Here is a 21,130-nt window from a genome sequence, read left to right on the forward strand (position 1 = left end):
TCAGTAAACCCCCCCAGCTCTTTTATAACCTTAATAAGAGATAGATATTTCTCTTTAATCTCACTAATCCAGTTTCCCCTGTTCTCAGAAGGAACTGGCACATGGTGCTGACGAAGCCTCACCAATGCCGATGCTGCAGCCCTGGTCACCTAAGGTAAGTGGTGCAGAGAAGAACCCCCCCGGAGGGTAAGGAGCCCTCAGCCGGTGCTGAGTCACGTTTGCTGCTGGACACCAGTGCGTTGCTGACTCACACTGCCTCTTTGGGTCTGGTTACCTTCCAGCTCGCCTCTCACAGAGGTAACACTGCTTAAACACGTTACAATAATCTGATCTGACACACTACGGTCTTATCCTTCAATGGAGGAAAGGGGTATTCACAGGAAATAATGACAGAGTAGTCCATGTATGTAGGAGCTTTAAACCTTTATCCTCCACTATCAATACCTCATCCCACGCTCTCACTTTACAACCTTTACAAAGCCCTTTCTTTTGCAGCTCCATCTCACGCAACCGGCGTCAAGTTAAAGAGCCCACAGGCAGGAACAGGAGCCAAATCAGTTGTCACGTTCTGCATGGAGCACCAGGAAGATCCAGAGGAATAACTCGGTGCTCTCAAGCGCAGCTGCTCCAGTTAAAGGCAGTTTGCAATCCAGGCAAGTTCAGCTTAAGGAGCTTAAAGGCTGGTGACCCAATGGCAACATCCATAAGCTCCCCTACCCCAACACCTGCAGTGTCCCAGAAGTTTGAGAACAGATTCCATGGATTCCTTTCAATAGTTATTTTTCTTTAAATATCAGAACACTCCTACATAGAAGCAAGCTGTGCAGATCACTGGGAATAAATGCATCTTCAAGTTAGCATAAAACAAGCCACATTCTGGTCTACATCTATGTGGTTACCATAGAACAACATGAGATGCAGTAACAGAAAGTACATAGAGATGCACATATTTTGTCTTAGTGTCTTCCTCATCTAACTGCATCCGATGGGGTTTGGGGGATCCAATGGCTACCCATTTATTAAAATCCTTGTGCGTTTTCACCAGTGCAGAGCAGCTCAGGGCTCACCACATCACATCTGGAACCAGCAAGTGCAATACTGCAACACCGCATGGGAGCTGAAAGCTGCAAGAATCCCATTGAGGGAAAGCAGGGAACAAAGGGGCAGCACATTCACCCCTAACAAGAGGCATTGTTCTGAATGCAGATGCTACAAGGCTCAGTGTAACGACACAGAAACCCTTGTACCTTCCAAGCTGAGCTCCAACAATGGACGCTGCAGTGCTTTGCCTCCTCCTTAGGCAGCAGTGCTGAAGGTGCAGCACAAAGCACAGCAGTGACCTGGAGGCAAATCCTGGTCATGGCACTGCTGGTCATTCATCTCACCTGGGCTGTTGGGAAGGGAGATGCTCCAGGGGGACCAAACAGGGCAGAGAGGCTTTAGCAATCATGGAATGGTTCAGGTTGGAAGGGACCTTAAAGCTCACCCATCTCCAACCCCTGCCACTGGCAGGGACCCCTTCCACTGGAGCAGCTTGCTCCAAGCCCCTGTGTCCAACCTGGCCCTGAGCACTGCCAGGGTGTCCTGGGTTTAGCAGTAGCAGTCATTTTTCTCCATCTTGGTAGCTGGTGCAGTGCTGTGTTCTGACTTTCAGCTGGGAACAGACGTGATAACAATGATGTTTTGGTTTGGGCAAGGACTTTGTGAGCCTCATGCTCTGCCAGGGAGGAGGGAAGCTGGGAGGAAGCAGGGACAGGACACCTGACCCAGACTGACCAAAGAGGTATCCCATACACAGCACGTCATGCCCAGGATGTAAGGGAGAGTGACCCAGAAGGGCTGGGGGACTGCGGGGTTGGAGGAGGTGTTGGTTGGTGCTTGGTCAGGCTGGGGGGGCGAGTTATCAGTTGGCTGGTGATGGGGTATTGTATTCTCTTCCCTTGTTATTTCCTTTATCATTGTTATTATTGGTGGTAGCAGCAGTGATTTGTGTTGTACCTTAGTTACTAAACTGATCTTATCTCAACCCGTGGGAATTGCATTCTTTCTGATTCTCCTCTCCATCCCTCCGGGAGTAGGGGGAGGGCAAGAAGGGGGGGGGGGAGCAACTGAACAAGCTTCATGGCTGGGGTCAAACCACGACACAGGGATGGGGCAGCCACAGCTTCTCTGGGCACCCTGTGCCAGCGCCTCAGCACTCACAGGGAACAGCTTCTGCCATAGATCTAACCTAAATCTCCCGTTTCAGTTTGCACCCATCATCCCTTGTCCTATCGCTCCAGTCCCTGATGAAGCGTCCCTCGCTAGCATCTCTGCATCCGCTTTGCTGCTTTTAGCAACCAAAACACCAATCTTCTGCCTCTGCGGACCCCTCCGGACTCGGTCCCCTCCTGTCCGCTGCCTCTCGGTCCTCCACAGCAGCACTTCCAAGCCCCCAGTGCCCCTCAGGCCACGCCCCGCCGCCATGCTCGGCCCCGCCGCCCCACCCCGTCCCCATGGCAACGCCGCAGCTCTCGCGAGAGCTGCCGACGGGAGATAAATTCGCGCGTAAACGAGGAGCAGGCCACGTGATCGTGGCGGGAAGATTGCGAACTGCGCAACGCGAGGTAAGCGGCGGTTGTGTCCGTCGGGGCGGGCGGGGGGCCCGGGTGAGCGCTGCACCGGAGCGGCGCGGGGGGCCTCGGTGACGGGCCCCGGGTGCCTGTGAGCCCCCAGCCCGGCTCCGCCGGTACCGTCCCGAAGCGCGAGATGAAAACGGGGTCTCTCGGCCTTTCGCCGTGCACGAGACCCCGGGCCCGGTTTCTCGCTCTGCGCGACCCCGCGGTGCAGCCCGGCGCGGGGCAGGGTGAACCGCGGGTCCCTCTGCCTTGCAGGTGCTCCCAGGGCAGCATGCCTAGGATAACGGTGAACGGCATCACGGTGGACTTCCCCTACCAGCCCTATGCCTGCCAGGAAGCCTACATGGCCAAGGTGCTGGAGTGCCTGCAGAAGGTAAGCACACCCAGGGCAGTGCGGTTCCGTTGCTCCCAGTGTCCCGTTTCCAGCCATAGCAAATGTCTTCTCTAACGTACACCACTGTTTCCAATCTCTCTGGCACTCTTTTACCTCGGTTTTACTCTCTAATTACTGAAACCTAGATGTATGCAGGTGGCAGGCAGTGGAAGTGTAGATGGGATGTTTCTGCCTGCCTTGGGAAAGGGAAGAGAAGCAAAACGAGTAACCCCTGTGTTCACACAGCTTGTACTTTACTCCCTGGGGCTTCACAGGATCACAGAATCCTTGAGTCCCACATTGGAAGGGACCTCTGGGGTCATCTGGTCCAACCTCTGTAGGCAAAGCATGACCTAGGCTGGATGTCCCAGCACCCTGGCCGGTTGAATCCTAAGTGTCCAATGCTGGGGAATCTACCGCTTCCCCAGGGAGATTGTTACTGTTCCAGTGGCCGATTGTCTCAGTGTGAGAAGTTCCTCTAGTACCCAACCAGGGTCTCCTCAGGAGTAACCTGTGCCCATGACCCCATCTCTTCTCCATTGACTCCTTGTAAAAAGGCAGTCTCCATTTTTGTAGCCACCCTTTAAGCACTGGAACATGGAATGAGGTCTCCCCTGAGCCTCCTCTCCTCTAGTCTGAAAAAGCCCAGCTCTCTCAGCCTTTCCTCACATGGCTGCCCAGTCCTTGGATCACATCATCTGCATGGTTGCTCTCCCTTCCAAGTGTCCTCATCCCCACTCAGTTTGGTATCACTGCAGACATCATCAGGGTACACTTGACCCCAGCATCCAGATCACTGTATGTCATGGTTTAAACCCAGGTGGTAACCAAGTACCACGCAGTCACTGTGCATCTCCGAGTTACTCATTTATTCCCTTTTGTTTTCTCTTCAACAAAGAAGGTCAATGGTGTCTTGGAGAGCCCCACAGGCACAGGGAAGACCCTCTGCCTCCTCTGTTCCACTCTGGCTTGGCAGGAGCACTATAAAGATACCATCTCAGCCCGCAAGATTGCGCAGCGACTCGGTGGGGCGGAACTCTTCCCAGAGTCATCCTGGGGCAATGTTGCCCCTGATGATGATATCTCGAGTAAGTGGTGTCATTCTCACCCTCACCAGGGGCCATATAGGAATGTTAATGAACATTTGCTTTTATCTTATCTTCTCTGATAACTGTGTGCTTGTGAAAGTCCTGGAGCTGTTGTTTAGCAGCTGAAGCACAGCTTCATTGTTTTATAGATTTTAAGTGTCCTTAAGTGTTTTCTGATTGTTTCTTAGAACTTTAGAAACTCATTCAGCTCATTTTCTGTGTGTGACTAGTTAGGTGGCAGAATTTCTTGCTTTCTCTACAAGCCAAGCTGTTACCATAGTACCAGCTGGGAAAGGAAGCTAATAATATCTAATAATATCTCCAGTTCTTCTTCCTGTGTTAATAATGGTTTTCTGCCTTTTTTTTCCTCTCTACTTTTTGGCAGCTTATTACACGGACATCCCTAAAATAATTTATGCCTCCAGAACTCACTCCCAACTTACACAGGTCATTAATGAGTTAAAGAACACAGTCTACAGGTAAATATGATTTAGGATAATGTTCCTATTCAAAGACAAGGGGGAGAAACCCACCTGATTTAGTTATTGTTTTGGTTTATGTGGATGCATGTATGAAAAAATGATCCCCAGTGAAATGCAGTTCTCTTAATGTGCATGTGTAGAACCTGGATTTCTCTGTTGGGTTTGGGTTTTTCCACAGCTTCTCTTATTTCCTTTAAACACAGGATTGCCTGCATTTGGTCTGATTTTGGTTCTTCACACATTTAGTTCTAAATTACCTTTTTTCTTTCCCTGGAGCAGTGGGAAGCCTTTGCAAAACCTAATTCCTTAGGCTGATGTGGATCTATGGAGAACTCCGTGGTTTTGCTGTACTGAAGTCTCCGTTTCCAGTTGTTGATGTACCAGTGTGTTGTCTGAGCTCTTTGAGCAGGCAGTAGTAATTTGTTTACATGTTTCTTGTACAGATACAGCCTTGTAACAGGCAACAAAAACCCATTGCAAAGGTCTGTAGTGCATTAGTTCCTGTCATAACCTCACTCTGCAAATCTCAGCCAGCTTGAAGCCGCTTGTCAGGGATGCCAGGCTCCAGCTGATGGGCTCAAATGTCACAACAGAACCCAGGTTTCAGAGTGGGTGATGGAAGCTGCTGCTCACTGCCTCCTGCTGTAAACTGCTGCTACCAGGAGAAACGCAGTACCATGAAGTCAGATAACACACATAGCTGTTACAGACTAACTTACTATTTCTGACCCTTCCTTTGGGCTCACTTATGTCTCCCGAACCTTTCACTTGTGATATATTCCACCCACTCTAGACACGTACAACTCTGGTTTTCTTTCTTGTCTGACTTCAGTTTTGTGCATTCTGTTTGAACAGACCCAAGATGTGTGTTTTGGGTTCCAGAGACCAGCTTTGCATCCATCCTGAAGTGAAGCGCATGGAGAGCAACCACATGCAGGTGAGATCAGAGCTTATAAAGCACGAACAGTGAGGATGCGGAGGGGTCCTGTTGCAGAGAGCCTTACTTTAGGGTGGACAGAGGAACACATCATTTTAAAACGGAAGAACCCCAATTAGCATTTATTCATTAACTGGTGTTACAGAAAACCAACAGCTGAAACTCCTTAACATGCTTCAGGCTGTGCTAATCTTGGCTAAAATACATTGTTTTACAGATCTACATGTGCAAGAAAAAAGTGATGGCTCGTGCTTGTCATTTCTATAGCAATGTGGAAGGTGAGTTTGGTGTGGAAGTAAAGCCCTACTGTTTGGAGAGGGAGAGATTTGCCTGGTGGGTACAGAAGTTTGGGTGAGTTTCTTGTGTGTGTGGTTTTTGCTCTATGTTGATGCCTTTCAAGAATGAAATGCTGGGAAGTGGATGAGTGTGATGGTCAGGGAAGCAACAAATCTTGTGGTCCCTGTACCTAAGCTGGTGGTTGTAACTTCATCTTTCACAGAGAAGAGTACAGAGAAAGATCTGATGAACTCAATCATGGATATTGAAGACTTGGTTAAGAAGGGCAACAAGCTCAGGTGAATGATCCCCTCTCACATTTCTCCCCACTTCTGAAAACAGTGGAAACCATTTCTCTACTCATTTTCATTAATACCTCGGTATGAACTTGGCAAACACTAAAGTAGTAGAACAGTGATGAGAGCAAAGTGAAGCAGATAAATACGGTGTAGAGACAGCTTCCAACAAAAGTCATGCATGCACCAAACTTCTGTTACTGCAGTTTTCGTCATGCAGCCATTTATTGCAATCCTTGTTGTGTAAAGACTGAATCAGGTCGGAGTCAGGCCCACCAGTGTTTTGTTTCTCACTTGAGCAGAGGCTACCAACATCATCTGCCATGACAAATGATGCTGCAGCTCTCTTTCTGACCTAAGAGGACTGATTTGCTGGGGTGAAATAGTTTAGTGCAGCATCTGCGTGTAGCCTAAAGGGGTAAAATGAAAGTGCAGCAATGAAATGCCACTTTTCTCCTTTCATTTATTCTTTCTTTGCACAGATATCATTTTCTACACTTTTATTTGCTTCTGTGAATAGAGATAACCACCTGCCCTAAAATTAGGCATGCCAGCTTCAGCTCCTTCAGTTGATAGGAAACCCTTGAGCATATGAAACATTGTGAATGTTGAATGCCCTTTTGATATACTGCAAGTCTTACTTGATAGTTTGTACTTCTTTTTAAACAGAGCTTGTCCTTATTACCTCTCTCGAAGCCTGAAGCAGCAAGCAGATATTATTTTTATGCCTTACAACTATTTGCTAGACTCAAAGGTAATGTGTGTATTTGCTTTTAAATGCAGTTGTTCTTCTGTTTACCTTATGTTGCCTTTTAGTGGGCGAGCTGTGAAGAACTGGTGCGCAGTGAACCCATTATGGGCCATACTTCAAAACTAATCAAACCCCAGGTCAAATTCAGAACCACAGAGGATGCCATTTTGTGGGGTTCTCTGTAAAGTTCTTTCCCACAGTTAAATACTCCAGTTTTATGTTGAGGTCTTGCTGGTTTTACAGAATTAGCCTTGCAGAATGGGGTGCTCTTGTTGTTTGGCAGTATTCACATCCTGGTGTGAATCTTGAGTCGCTTACCATGCAGTATCTTTGCATCCATCCCGAGACATTTTTGTTCCTGCAGCCAGCTGCATGATTCCTAGAATAAGGAGACTTTTTCAGTAGAGTTTGGGTATCTCTCTTGGAAATAATTGCTGGCTTTGGGGAGGGGGGGAAGCTATTGCAATAAGGTGTCCGTATGTCATGGGTAGGAAATGAAGCTGATGAGGAAGCTAATCTGCTGCCGGCTTCATGCAACTTGGAGTAATGAATAAATTATAGTAAAAGCCAGTTTCTATCCCCCTCCACTGTTACAAAAGGCAGAAAGACCAAATATTTAATAAGTTAAACAATTAAATCAGATTAAGTGGCCTTTGTCCATCCCCTCATTCCCTTTTTCATCTTCAGAGCCGCAAAGCGCACAACTTGGACCTGAGAGGGACTGTGGTGATACTTGATGAAGCTCACAATGTGGTAAGTTGTTTGTGGCCTGTTGCCATTTCTCAGGCTTCATCCAGAGAGAAAAAGGGGCCTGTGCCCTGTTACAAACAGTCTGTAAAATATCACTGTACTCAACTCCTTGTTGTCAGTGTTCATTATCAGGAACGTTTCTTGGTTCTGTGACAGTTAAAGCTTTGTAGTTTAATTCACAGTCCTTTGACACTACCATGACTTCTTAGAAGGTGATGGTTTCCTTCTGAAGGTGGTATCTCCACCTTTTAGCACCTCGTGAGGGTGCTGCTTGTCTTGTTTGGAGAGTTCCAGGTGAAAGCAATCATGAAAGATCCATTCTTGAAGCTCAGCTGCTTCAGCTGTTAAATGCTGTGCATGGTGCTGCAGTTCTGGTGTTCATAAAATGTCCTCTGGCCTGAGCTGGAGGTCAGAAATGAAATCAAGTTTGGTCATTGGGACTTTATCACCTGTGATGAGCACGGTACACCCTGAGCAGTCCAAATAATGCTTCTGTTCCTTACATTTCAGGAGAAGCTGTGCGAGGAGTCGTCTTCTTTTGACTTGACACCCTATGATTTGGCTTCAGCAATAGATGCTGTAGATGTTGTACTGGAAGAACAAGCCAAAGTGGTTCAGCAGAATGAAGTAAATGCTGAGTTCAATATGGAGTTGGCCTCTTCAGGTGTGTTGACAACCACAAACCATTGTTTCACTGGGATTATTGGTGCCACTAGCAAGAGCTGGAAAGTAACTTTTCCTAATGGCTTTGAGCTGAAAGAGGGAGATTAAATTAGATGTTAAGAAAAAGGTCTTCGCTATGAGGGTGCTGAGGTGCTGGCATAGGGTGCCCAGAGAAGCTGTGGCTGCCCCATCCCTGGCAGTGTTCAGGGCCAGGCTGGATGGGGCTTGGAGCAAGCTGCTCCAGTGGAAGGGGTCCCTGCCTGTTGCAGGGTTTGAAACTGAATGAACTTTAAGGTCACTTCCAAACCATTGATTCTAGGATGTTCATTATTGTTATTTAGTTATCACTGCCAGACAAACACAAAAACATTTGGCCAAACAAATGTGACATGAGGGTCATGAAAGGGAACAGTGAGTGGAATGCAGAGTATGTTTTTCCATATACACAGTTCTAGCCTTCATATCCATACTTTTTGCAAAGGCATAAATAAACTGTGAATGAAAGATACAATGAAACATCCTCTTTGAAATCTTTCCTTTCTTCAACAGGCCTGAACATGGAACTTGAAGATATAGCAAAGATAAAGAGTAAGATTGTTCTCTGTGTCCTTGAAAGTGGTTTCTGAAACAGTTTGAGGAGGCAAACAACTGTAAATTGGGCTCCTGTAGCATTTCTGTGGACATTGCTCATAACTGAGTCATCCATGGAAGTTTAAAGTGTCTTTTTTTTTCTGAGCACTCTGTGGAATGTTTAATTATAGTATTTTCCCAAGAAGATGAGTGATATAGCAGATGAATGCGTTGCTTCCTTTTTTGCTGGAAGTTCCCTTGGTTTCTGATGTTGTGGGTGTGCTGCAATTGCATTAATTGCATCACTGCTGTAAGACCACGATGCTACGTAAGTTAACAGCAAGAGCTCGAGCTGTCTCATGCTTACAGAGCATTTCTAAGAACAGCTTTCTCCATCTATAGAGGAGTTTAACGTTGAGCCCATGACTTAAGCTTATCCAAGAATTGAGGTCATGGAAGTTCTTGAAGTTAAATGTGAATATTTAGAGGTGAGACCAAGGAAAGTGGTTCTGATTTGTTTACAGAATCAAGCAGCTGTGCTGCTGCTTTTGATAACAGCCTTAGTAATAAAGTACATTTGGAAAAGCAGCTTGGATTTGTCCCAGAAATGAGTTTCTGTGAATTCCATCTTTTTTCCCTTTTGGTTCTCTTAAAGAAATTCTTCTCCAGCTTGAAAGTGCCATTGATGCAGTGGAGCTGCCACCGAATGATAGTGGAGTCACCAAAGAGGGAAGGTAAATGTCTTCTTGTTAATATATCTATATATTCTAGACCCTGTGAAACTGAGTCAGCTGTTGGGATAGGCAGCACTATTCCAGTTTCTGGGAATAGTACATCTTCAAGGCTCTGGCTTTCCTGACATCCCCTTCCTGTTATAATCCTTATTTCTGGTGGAACTTCCTGTTTCAAGAGTGGAGAATCCAGTGCTGTGTGTATAGCTGTCATGTATCCTGAGCTGGAAGAAGCCCCTCACTGGCCTGTTTTCAGTTTTGCATCATGATTTAAACAGAGTGCATGAAATCTGTTTCTAAATTCATGTGTGTTGTAGAGAAATGGTGGGAGATGTGCAGGATGTGGTCAGCGCGCTTTCTGTCACATCAATATTGTCTGCTATTTATAACCAAATACTTCTTTTTTTCCTGTAAATTCTTCTTTCTCACGGAGACAAGAACATGTTTTGCTATTAGATGGTGAAATTGTTGTCATAAAAGAGTAGCAGTAATTGTGCCCGCTGTTATCTACAGTGTTTTCCCATTTGTGCATTGCAGCTACATCTTTGATCTGTTTGCCGAGGCCCAAATAACATTCCAGACTAAATCCTCACTCCTGGATTCACTGGAGCAGATTTTACAGTATCTTTCAGGCCGTAAGTGTGAATTTGAGTTGTTTCACTCAGACTTTTCTCTGTAATGCAAGGAAGTGAAATTCTGCATTGTTTGGGAAGAGGAGGAGAAAGGCTTCTTAAAGATTTAAATGATAAAGCTTTAAAAAGCTAAAGTCTGACCCTCAGGACCTGTGTTGTTTCATTAAGACTTGCTGCAAGGTCAAATTCTCATCTTCAGTGTATTTTGCATGTTCTTTTAAGTGCTCCTCTGTAGTCACTGGTTTACTTGTGCTAGAAGCTTGGAAGTAGTTGTAAAAGGCAGTTTATAGCGATGGCAAAGGGTAGGTTTGGCTCTCTATATAAGTAGTCAGTTTTGTATTTCAGTGAGGCTAATGTTAGTTGTGTGAGCTTTTGGAAAAGTCACTGAACAGTTTAAGTGTGCTTATCTCTCTTTTCTTTAGCTGCTTTCCAGTTTTACTGTGAAAGAGCCTTAAGTTTATGGTATTGTCTTGCTGACAGCTTCCCAATGCATCAGAGGCATGAAACTACCTTTGGAATGCCACTTTTAACATTTCTCATTGAATAATGATGGTGAACTTGAAAGAATTTACTTGTTTCAGATATTTTCAAGTCATTGTATTCAGTGTTGTGCTGCTCAGATGAGAAGTGGATATATACAAATGGATGTAGGTGTGTGTTGTAAAAGTAATTGTCTTATTCCCTCTAGGGCCTGGGATATTTGTCAATACATCTGGATTGCATAAACTCTTGGGTATTATCCAGGTAAATCATTAATGCTGCTTCTATATGCACCTGAAGGATGGAAGAATTGGTTTAAAAAGTATGGAAAGACACTGGATCCATTTTGGTTTTGATTGTATGTACACTTGTGCAGTGATGGAAGACGATGGGGCTTTGATGAGGAAGCTGCTGCCTAATGGGATGTTCTGCTTTGCTTTTACCCAGGTTGTTTTACAGTTCTGATGTCCCTTTTGGAGATGCTCGATTTAAACTTGTCTGGTTGTAACCTCCACAAGGTGGAGCTGGGTTATGGAGCTGTTCACTTCCTAACAGCAATGTTTGGGAATAGGAAAGCTTGTGAAATAACAGGACTGGCCAAAGGGAAGAAAACCCAAATAAAACATAATTTAAATGTATTTTATTCATCTAATTATTAAATAAGGAATGTGTAAAACAAGGAGCTAATGGCCACTTGTGGGTATCCTCATGGTGCCGCCAATCCTCTCCCTGGTCTGCATTTGCCAAGCATTGATTATGGAAATACTTGGGCCCCATAAAATCAGGAGGGACAATGGCCCAGTGGCCTGAAATGCCCTCTGAAGCTGACTAAAGCTCTTAAGATTCTTGAGTAAGCCTCAGAAAGGCAGTGAGGTTTGGACAGCATAAAGTTCAAACAAAAGAGCATCTCAGCCATAATGTCACATACTGGGAAACTTGCTGGCCCTTGGGATTAAACTCACTATTCCCAGAATCTGCTGATTACAGAGCATCGTCTTAGCCTCAGTTACTGGGTGTCAGATTGAATTAGACCTTTTCCTGACGCTGCATGGGACCTTCCCAAATACTTGTGGGTGCTTTTTGGATCAAAAAGATCTCTCCCCGCCGCCCCCCCATCTTTAGGAAGTGGGTGATGATAAGGATGACATTTTAATGTGTGTTAATCATTGCTTTTCTGTCTTTGATTATTTATTTTTTTTTTAATTAAAAGTAATCATTTAGCCACTGATGCAAGAAATTCCATGGCATTAAAGTCTGGAATTCCTATAAAATAAAGTCTGTCTTGGCTGGCAATGTTCAGGCTCTTTGTAGAGTGCTCTGATTTCATTCTCCTCACTGGTAGCCTGCCTAATAGATCAGCTGCCAGCCTCTTCCAGAGATCCTTGATGACATAGATATTTCTTCTGGATTACATGCTGCTCGCAAATGTAATCTGTGCTTCTAGGAAGCACTGGGATGTCCAAAGGTGAAAAACAATGGACCCACAGGCAGGAGGAGAGTAAAATCTATTTAAGAGGAAAAATGAGGAAGAACATAGCAATTCACTCCCTCTGAAAAGCATCCAGCTCTGCATTTGGCAGCAGCAATTGAACTCTTTCTTTCCCTCCTCAATAGTCTTGCTCGTTTCACTTGTTCAGTGTAATTCTTTTTCATCTAAAGGTTTACTTGCTGTCTTAGCTTGGTTGTGAATCTTTGTCTAGGGTTGGAATTGAATAGAAAAGGATAATCTTTATAATTTAAAATGGGTTAAATGCCAAGACTTAATAATGGAAACAAGCTGGTTATAAATTAATATTGTTTTCTTCCTTTAGAAGAACCTTTATTAAAACATCCTCATACACCCTCTCTCTGGCTATTTTTCAGACATTAATATTATAACAGGAATTCTACTTGTATTTTGGTGGGTAGAGAACATCTTGCTGCACCCAGCTGATATTCTTCTAAGCTTGGCTAATTCCTTTTAAAAGTCTGAAGAAATCTTGTTTAGAAACATGATTAGGAGTTATAAATACTCGAGAAGCACAGCTGTTTTCATTGAAATGACTCTGGAAGGCCAAGCCTGTAAAAGAGCATCACCCGTAATCATAAGGCATCATGTACAGGAAAGGGCAAGAAGCGAAACTCTGTGGAGACTTGATGGAAGCTTTTAATTGGCTAGCTGGGCAGCTAGATATGGTTATAACTTTATCTGTTTATTTTCTAAGGAAAGCATTATTATTTTAGTGTGTCATGCCTGAAACTTTAAGGATATTGGGAAAGTTCTTTTACAGTCGGGTGTGACTGCGATCTCACGAATGTGTAGTTTGTGTTTAACCACAGCCAGAAGTTGGAAAGAGCATGGATAATGTCGTCTGTGTAGTTTGAATGTATTGGGATACCAGCTTGTGTTTGGAACAATGAGAAAGCCATGCGGTTAGCAGGAACTGCATGTAAAGATATATTCATGCAAGGCTCTCTGTCTTTATTTAATAAGAGGAGATCTAGTTGAGGTTATTCCAGTAGTAACTTTTATGGAGATGCTTCTCGATGCAAAGCTCTGTTAGGGGATTTGCTGGAAACAGTTATTAAGTCTCTCCATTTTCTTCCATCCATTTCCCAGACTGTATTCAACATCGATGCTCCAGAAGGTGCAACAGATCTCAGGCTGCATCAGTCGATATCGAAATACTATAAGGTATGGGATGCTTTGTGTTCTACAGCCTTCCTTTCTGGCATTTAATGCCTGTGCTTAGTGCATCCAAGGCTATCCATGTGGTTAGTTGAGATTCCAAGGAAAAAGAGGAGCTTCTTTTTAAAGAAACTCTAAAAGGAAACTGGCAAACTGCTGCAAATGTGAATCACTGAAAACTGTGATACTGCGTATAATGCAAGAGTTGGTGTGTTCTTCCAGTAACCTCTTAACTTTAGCCTATTACCAAGCATGTGCAGCAGAGCCACTGAACCTCCCTCAACCAGTCCTTTAAATTAGAGGTTGAGACTTATATGCTGTGATATAATGAACTTTAGGAAAAGAGCTGTTTTAGATAAATGGCAACTTTCATATTAAGTCCAAGACACTATTTCTGTTGCCAAATGAAGCAAGTCTTTCTAACACAACAGTATATCTTTTTTCCTAGCCTGGGTGTTTTATTCTGGTAGACAATACCCAAAGAATTGGATTCTTTGCTTAGGGCAGCCCATGAAAAGCTGCTTCCATAAACTGACTTAGAATGGCTGGTTGAATTGCTTTGTGTTAGGTATGTTATGAAAGACTGGAAACAAAATAGGAAAGACAGGCAGGAAATAACACAGCCTTAGCAACACTATGAAAATGACACTAATTATGTTACTATCATGAACATGGGCAAGCTTTTTTGACGGATGAAGTGCTGGTTCATTTCTGTTGCCACCTCCAGAAATGCTTCTGTTCTTTGTGCTCAGGTACATATTCACCTGGATGAAAGTAATCAGAAGAAACAAAAGACAGATCTCTGGAATTCATCATCTACAAGAAAAGGTATGGGGCTTGGTCTTGGGGAGGCTCAGTCAAAAGCTGGGTTGCAAACTACTCAGCTGCTCCTTTCTGATTCAAGTAAGAGCGAACAACTGAAGACATCCGCATCTTCATTACTTCACATCTGTGAACAGCGAGGTCCTCACTGTAGGATTCTGAGTGAGACACCACTTGTGTTATCTTAAATGTTAAAAATGACTCTGAGAAATAAAGGGCTGAACAATAACTCGGTGAAGGCACACTCCAGATCTGTCTATATGTAAAAGAAGTATTTAAAACCCAAATAGCACAGTAGTGTTCCTACTTGTAAAGCTGGAAAGTCTTAACTGTGTGATCAGTATGCCTTGTTGCCATGGTCCAAGTTAAAACCATCTGTAGATGTGGGACTGGGAGAGATTTTGGGTTTTCCTCCACTTAGTTAGCAGAGAACCAATGGGTGGTTTGGTTGTAGGGGTTTTTGGTCATATTCTGTAAGATGCAGAGGCTTGGAGCATCAGTGTTGTGCCAGAACTCTTTCTCCAGAACAGGGTAGGTTTTTTGAGGCTTTGGGACTTTATGTTTGAGGAATTCTAGGGTTGTTTGAGGGTGCTCCTCTGCAGGTTTATGTTTCCAAGCACAGTTTCTAGGGCAATTATTCCAGTGAAAGAAAATCACCTCCATTAGGGAATGGTTGCTTGGGTTGGAGTAGAAAAAACATTCAGACCAGCCCAAGAATGGGAAATCCCATTTCAGGATTGACGCAGAGGTTCATGGGATGTTCTGTTATTGTCATACCAGCCAAATTTGTGCAGCTGTGATGTGTTCAGCACAAACTCAGTGTTGCTAAGGCTGTAATTACCTACATAGCGGAGGAGTTATAATTGGCTGTCTCATTCTGAAGCTCCATAAGGAAGACTGGTGATGAGGCAGAGAAAAAACGCTTCAGAACATGAATTCTTAGCCAGAAAAATGCCATGGCAGGTAATGCCCTGAGGGCACTGTTAACCTCCTCTGAGATATAATCTCTTCTTGTGCAACTCCCCAAGTTCTTCAGAGCATGGTGTCACTTCTTGGTAGTTTCAGTCTCAATTATACTTCTATATAGTGTATATATATAATGTTTATATATGTGCTATATATAGTGTGTATATATATCTATATATAGTGTATATATATGCTGTATATAGTGATAATGTATATATATGTGCTATATATAGTGTGTGTATATATCTATATATAGTGTATATATATCTATATAATAAGTGTGTATATATATCTTCAGCTGAGATTTGTCCCTCCCCTTGACTCTGTCCTCCCATCTATTTTGTTCTGTAAGCTCTGCAGAACTTAGTATCTGGGACTACCTCAGTATCACCATGCTTCAAAACAACATATTTAGAATTAAAACTTGGCTCCTGAATCAAAAGCTTATCCTAATGCTCCTGTAAGCCAGCACTGAGCTTGGCTTTGCTTGGCTCCAAGACTCTTTTCTGATGCTTTTTGAATAAATACAGTTAGGTGGAAAACAAACCACTTTCTGATTAGAGAAGACAGATGCAGATCCCTTTCCTTAAGCCTTCTTAGAAGAATACTCTTCAAGGATCTTTGTAATTACTCAATGAAGTGCTCTTGAGAATGTAAATAGGTGATTCATGGAAGTCCTTTTGTTAAGGACAAAAGTAACACTTTTTGGAGAATGAATTTCCATGAATTTAGTGTCCCCTGAAGTGTTTCCACAGAGATCTGTGCTGCTTGGGACTCTGCCAGTATTGTTTTCCTGGGATATTGCTCAATTGGAGTTTGAAGTCACAGCAATACATCTAAGTAGCTTTTGCTAAGCATGTGCAGGAGGAGGCTTATAGAAACGCTTCAGGCTTATTGCATGATTTGGAGGATGTAGACACAAACCCGGTACAAAGCAGTCACAGGATTCTTTGGGGATTTAGTAGACACATACCAATATATCCCCTTTTCAAATAAAACCAGTATTTGGAAGTCCTCATGCAGCAGATGTATGTTGAGGCTTGCGCTGTGTACAGCCCTAGTGGAGGCCAGACCAGACTGAGCAAGTCTCCAGCTCCCTGTAGAGGCATAGCAGATTGTATGGAAATAATGCAAACCTTTCAGGAATGGCTGTTTCCAAAGGGCTTCATGGAAATTACTCAAGCATCATTCTGTACAGATGCTGAAGTTTCTTAAGCTCCTGACATAAGTGACTTTGCTCCTATGTGTAGACATTGGCCTGTTCATCCACAGATGCTCACGAGCTTGCACCAGGTCTCAGAGTGAATTAAAGATGCAGGTTCTGCCAAATTCTGGAAGGTGATATTTTTTTTTCTAGGATCTAGACACCATCTGGATGGATTTGCCCACATGAGATAAAAGATAAAACTTTAGCTAAAGATAAGCGTTCTCTTGTAATTCTAAGCAGTGACTCACTGGGCACATGTTAGTGGGGATTTCCTGAAGCTGCCAACTCCTTTTGGAAAGCCAATCTTGTAATGAAGGGTGGGCACATAAAAGACATGTACATGATGCATATATATATTTGTTACTGAAACTAATTGTGCAAAACAGAATCAGAGCCAGAAGCTGTTGTTTTATTTGTCTGATCTTGTCAGCATAGATGATTGTTTCATTGACTGTCTCAGTTTTCAGCAGGACCAACAGTGGTATGACTCTAAGCTGAACAGTTAAAGAAGGGCTGGTGTGATATATCCATTTTTCTTTGTCCTCTCTGTTGATGATTTATAGCATGCCAGACTGTGCTGCACATCTATATCCATACCACATAGAAGATTTGAGCAGGAGTTGAAAGGTTTGGAAGTTGACTATGGAGAAAATGGAATGTTTAGGTGAAAGGCTTATAGCTGTTGGAAATTCCTAATGGAGAAGAGGTTCTTCTCTTTTCAAGCAAGAGCAGGAGTAGAGAGATACTTTACCAACTTCAGTCATTTCTCCTTTATCCCAGTATTCTACAGTTCTTCTGCCATGTTTCCCCTTCTGGTTATCCTTGACTGCAGGAAGTGAATCAATGGATGGAGGACCGAGTATTTTTGTCTGCTCAACCTACCTGTAACAATGAGATGTGATGCCCTGTCTTTAACCACCCTCTGATTAGAAGTATAATCTGTTTAAGGTGTGATGCAGCAATGACCTTTAAAAACTGTATTTTGAATGGGCAGAACAATAAAATCTGGGATGGACCAAAGCAGAACATACCATGTGTCTATAACTTTTACCTTCAGCTGCTGGCCAGCTTACTTTCAGGAGTTCAGATGGAATGTGCTGTTAGAGTGTCTTACTCTAATTTTACCACTAACAGACTTGCTTCTTGGTGTTTTCTCTTTATTTGATACAGAAAAGACCTTAAGCTATTGGTGTTTCAGCCCTGGATACAGCATGCATGAGCTTGTTCGTCAAGGAGTCAGGACAATTATCCTTACTAGTGGGACACTCTCCCCACTCTCCTCATTTACAATGGAAATGCAGATGTAAGTACCTAGATGTTTGAACAGGTAATGCACAATCTGCTCTCATGAGTTTAGATTTTATACCTGGATTTTTGAGTGTTTGGGGCTGGCAACCAGGAGGGGATCACATAATGAGTATGTCTGGGATCTCACTTTCCTGTTTCTGTAGCCCTTTTCCTGTCCGCTTGGAGAATCCTCATGTCATCGATAAACACCAGCTCTGGGTTGGGATCATTTCTAAGGGACCTGATGGCACTGTGCTGACTTCTACCTATGAAAGAAGGTAATGAACTTCCATGTGGAATTCTGGTTTGAAGTCTTGTGTTCTGACACTTTGTGTTCTGCTCACAGGAGGATGCTCGTGAAATAAGTGGTCTCTGTAGCTCTTTACCTGGATAAGCACTGTGCTGAGTACCACGACCCTTTAACTACTAGTGTTAAAATTGAGAGCTGGAGGGCTGGAAGAGACTAAATGCCAGAGCACTGAGCTGTGCTGAAGTCCTTATTGACTAGCCTCTCTTTTACCTCTGCATTACCTTCTTAAGGAAAATGTATCCACATCTTTGTCAACAAGCTTTTCATCATCATTTTTCTTGCTTTTCTCTAGTATTTCATCATCTTCCATGTGTCTTTCTGGTCTTGGGTACTTCTGGTGCCAGCAGAGAAGGCCAAACATCACTTCATCGTGTATTGACTTTCCTGTGCAGTGCGATGATCTCATTGGCATCTCTGTGTACAGTTTTAGAAGGCAGTTTCATGCTTTGGTTCACTTGTCAGAAGGCTCTGTGCTTGCCAGTTCTCTGCAGTTACTATAGAGAGGCATCACACTGATGCTAGAGCCGTGTTTGGGGATGTGATCCTTCTGTAGTGGTTTGAAATGAGAATCAGTTCTTTGTGTCTGATACTCATGTTCTCCCCTTTAGCTTTCTTCCCATCATTCTTCAATCTGTCTCAATTTCAACATCAGAGAGAAAACACTGGCTGAGAATTCCATGACTTAGCCTGCTGCAGGCCTGCCTTACTCATTTTTAGGAATACAGAAAAATAGATCTCCGAGAGCTTTTACTGGAAAAAAACCCACCAAATCAGAGTGGAGGAATGCCAGATGTTCCACAGAACTGGAAAAGGACTTGGCAATTGTAGTTGATTTTACAGAGAATAAGCAGTCTGGAAACAGGGCTCAGACTGTTTTTCACTTACAGAAGCTTCATGTGCTGTTTCAGTATATTTCATTGAAGATGCTATCTATTGAAGGGAGAAGGTTGGGGATCCCTCTCCTGAGGACTGGAGCACCTGCTTTCTTGCAGGAAGGGAATTCACAGTGGGTGCTGTGTTTTGCCAGTGTCTGTATGGTGATACTGGTATTTTTAGGGCTTATAAAAATAAATACCTTTTGGTTTTATCCCTGCATATATAAGTTTCCAGGGAAAACAGTGCCCAGAGCTACAAGGCACAAAAAAGAAAGAACCATAAAGGTATGAGAGCCCAGGTGAGTTGTCAGTCAGGGCTGGAAGGCACAGAAATACTCATCATTGCAGGGCAGTGCTTTTTTCAGTCAACCCAAAAGTGATTTGCATTATGTCACAGGTAAGTAATAACCATAATAACCAGATAGTAACCTGGCAGCTTCACCACACATTCATCAATAGTTCATTTAAACAGGTGTAATGCTAGTCAGGCTTGGCAGATCTCCAGACTTTGTTGGCAGGCAGAGCCTTTAATTGTTAGTATTAATCATGGAGCTCAGATGCTGACCATTTCTATTTGTTATGCTTTGATACTCCCAAAATTTAGGTCATCTGCAGTGCTAATGAAAAGAATATTTAATAGTTATGTGTAGTCAAGGTTTTACAAGTTTTGTGTCCTTACTGTGGGTGCTTGCCACAGGAAGGAGAGCAGTTTTAAGCGTGGATATGCTGCGTGAGATGAGTATAACGTGTGTGAAGTACACAAGATGTGTCAATACGTGTGAAATACCTAGAAAAGGAAGTACATTTATGCTGCTTGATTTTTTTCCTCATAGGTTTTCAGAGGATTATTTGTCTTCTCTGGGGAAAACAGTTGGTAAGTGAAGTGTGTGGTTTTCAAGTGGGTTGTTGCATGGCATTTTTATGAGTCCCAGAAGGAGGAATACTAAAGATGACTTGGTAAGGCAGAGAAAGGTAAAGGATTGCATTGTGTTATCTAACTGCTCTCTGGTTCTGTGTGCTGCTGTTTGCCCAGGCAGCTGGCTGCTGTCATTGTAAATGTGTCTGCATCCTAGGTTTAATGTTTCCAAATAGGAGTTATTTTATTGTCAGATGTTTCCATTTGGGTCATAAATGTGGTCCCTAAACACGGTCAGAAGGTGGCGCAGATGCACGGCGATGATGCAGCTGGGCATCCTTTGCCAGGGCAATAGAGCATCACAAGAAGTCAATGCAGTTTCTTGTGGTGCTTTTAAAGGTACTGTGTCAAGCCTGCCCTAAGTATGTCTGACTAGAAAAGTGTATTCTATGTGACCAGGAAACTCTTGAAAGCAGTCTTGTGGCATCTCATCCATTGCTTTGAATGTTCAGACTGCAGGGGAGAAAATGATCTAAAACTAGGTCCTGCTGTCACAAGGGGCACTGTGGCAGATGATGTAGTGTTTGGTGTAGCTCACATCTTTCAGAAAGCTAGTTAGGTATCTGTATTAAGGTTTATACCTTCATGACAACATTATTGAACTAATTTTATAAATGTGAAGCAACTTCTAAAACGTGAATATTGGTGTCAAGAAAGTAGAGATTTTTGGAAGGAGCCATGCTGTTACTTTGCTTCTACAGTCTTCCCAGGATGGAAATGCCCTTGGCTACTTATTTATCTATCTCACTGCAGGTAACTTGGTGCGAGTTGTGCCGGATGGACTGTTGGTGTTCTTTTCATCGTATCCTGTCATGGATAAAAGCCTGGAATATTGGAGAGTATGCTCATTGCTCTGCCTTTATTAGGTGTTTGGTTACATGGGTCAGGCAGTTTGTCCTTGTGCTGTCTAACCATGCTCATTAAAAGTTCTTTGTTAATAAGTTAATTATGAAATCTGGTAATTAAAAGCCCAGGTCAGGCTTCTTTTATTTTGATCACCCTGCATTGAAATGCAGTGTTGCAGGAACCAAACCCCAAAAGATCTTAATACACTGTCTCTGGTATGTGCTTACATGGCTGTTTCTGATATGTTCATCTGCTTATCAGGAGCATGATCTTGCTAGCAGAATAGAAGAGGTGAAGTCAATGTTTGTGGAGCCCAGGAACAAAGGAAGCTTTTCAGAGGTGGGTTATTTGCATTATGTACCTGTAACGCTTTCAGAAACTTTTTATGTTCAGATACCTTCCCCAAGATGTGTTTGGGTTTGAAACCCAAATTTTATCCTGTGATAAAATTGATTTTAGGACAAATTGTTATCCTAGGATAACTATAACTAAAATAACTAGCATCCTAGTGTTACTTTACCAGTCAGCATCTCTTAATGTCCTGCAGGACATTTCCTCCCAGCACTTGTTGTGCTTTAGATGCTAA

The 21,130-nt window shown here is 43.3% G+C and overlaps 1 protein-coding gene across 3 annotated transcripts in view; it reads left to right on the top strand.

The window, feature by feature from the left end:
* RTEL1 (regulator of telomere elongation helicase 1) overlaps nucleotides 1-21,130 on the top strand; it is a 363,295-nt gene that overhangs the window by 329,575 nt on the left and 12,590 nt on the right. For all 3 annotated transcript variants that reach the window (XM_061361398.1, XM_061361399.1, XM_061361400.1), the window contains exons 2-21: nucleotides 2,874-2,991; nucleotides 3,890-4,079; nucleotides 4,465-4,558; nucleotides 5,417-5,498; nucleotides 5,716-5,776; nucleotides 5,998-6,073; nucleotides 6,740-6,824; nucleotides 7,509-7,574; nucleotides 8,082-8,235; nucleotides 8,784-8,822; nucleotides 9,460-9,538; nucleotides 10,073-10,170; nucleotides 10,856-10,911; nucleotides 13,247-13,321; nucleotides 14,068-14,143; nucleotides 17,481-17,613; nucleotides 17,762-17,875; nucleotides 19,616-19,656; nucleotides 20,452-20,537; nucleotides 20,806-20,883. In XM_061361398.1, the coding sequence (XP_061217382.1) occupies nucleotides 2,890-2,991; nucleotides 3,890-4,079; nucleotides 4,465-4,558; nucleotides 5,417-5,498; nucleotides 5,716-5,776; nucleotides 5,998-6,073; nucleotides 6,740-6,824; nucleotides 7,509-7,574; nucleotides 8,082-8,235; nucleotides 8,784-8,822; nucleotides 9,460-9,538; nucleotides 10,073-10,170; nucleotides 10,856-10,911; nucleotides 13,247-13,321; nucleotides 14,068-14,143; nucleotides 17,481-17,613; nucleotides 17,762-17,875; nucleotides 19,616-19,656; nucleotides 20,452-20,537; nucleotides 20,806-20,883 (1,785 nt within the window). In that variant the 5' untranslated portion in view covers nucleotides 2,874-2,889. The remainder of the gene's footprint in view (nucleotides 1-2,873; nucleotides 2,992-3,889; nucleotides 4,080-4,464; nucleotides 4,559-5,416; nucleotides 5,499-5,715; nucleotides 5,777-5,997; nucleotides 6,074-6,739; nucleotides 6,825-7,508; nucleotides 7,575-8,081; nucleotides 8,236-8,783; nucleotides 8,823-9,459; nucleotides 9,539-10,072; nucleotides 10,171-10,855; nucleotides 10,912-13,246; nucleotides 13,322-14,067; nucleotides 14,144-17,480; nucleotides 17,614-17,761; nucleotides 17,876-19,615; nucleotides 19,657-20,451; nucleotides 20,538-20,805; nucleotides 20,884-21,130) is intronic.

This window comes from Neopsephotus bourkii, unplaced genomic scaffold (assembly GCF_033783945.1).
Source record: "Neopsephotus bourkii isolate Nb327-2 ecotype Australia unplaced genomic scaffold, CSIRO-AGI_Nbou_v1 NB_1060, whole genome shotgun sequence".
Taxonomy (NCBI): domain Eukaryota; kingdom Metazoa; phylum Chordata; class Aves; order Psittaciformes; family Psittacidae; genus Neopsephotus; species Neopsephotus bourkii.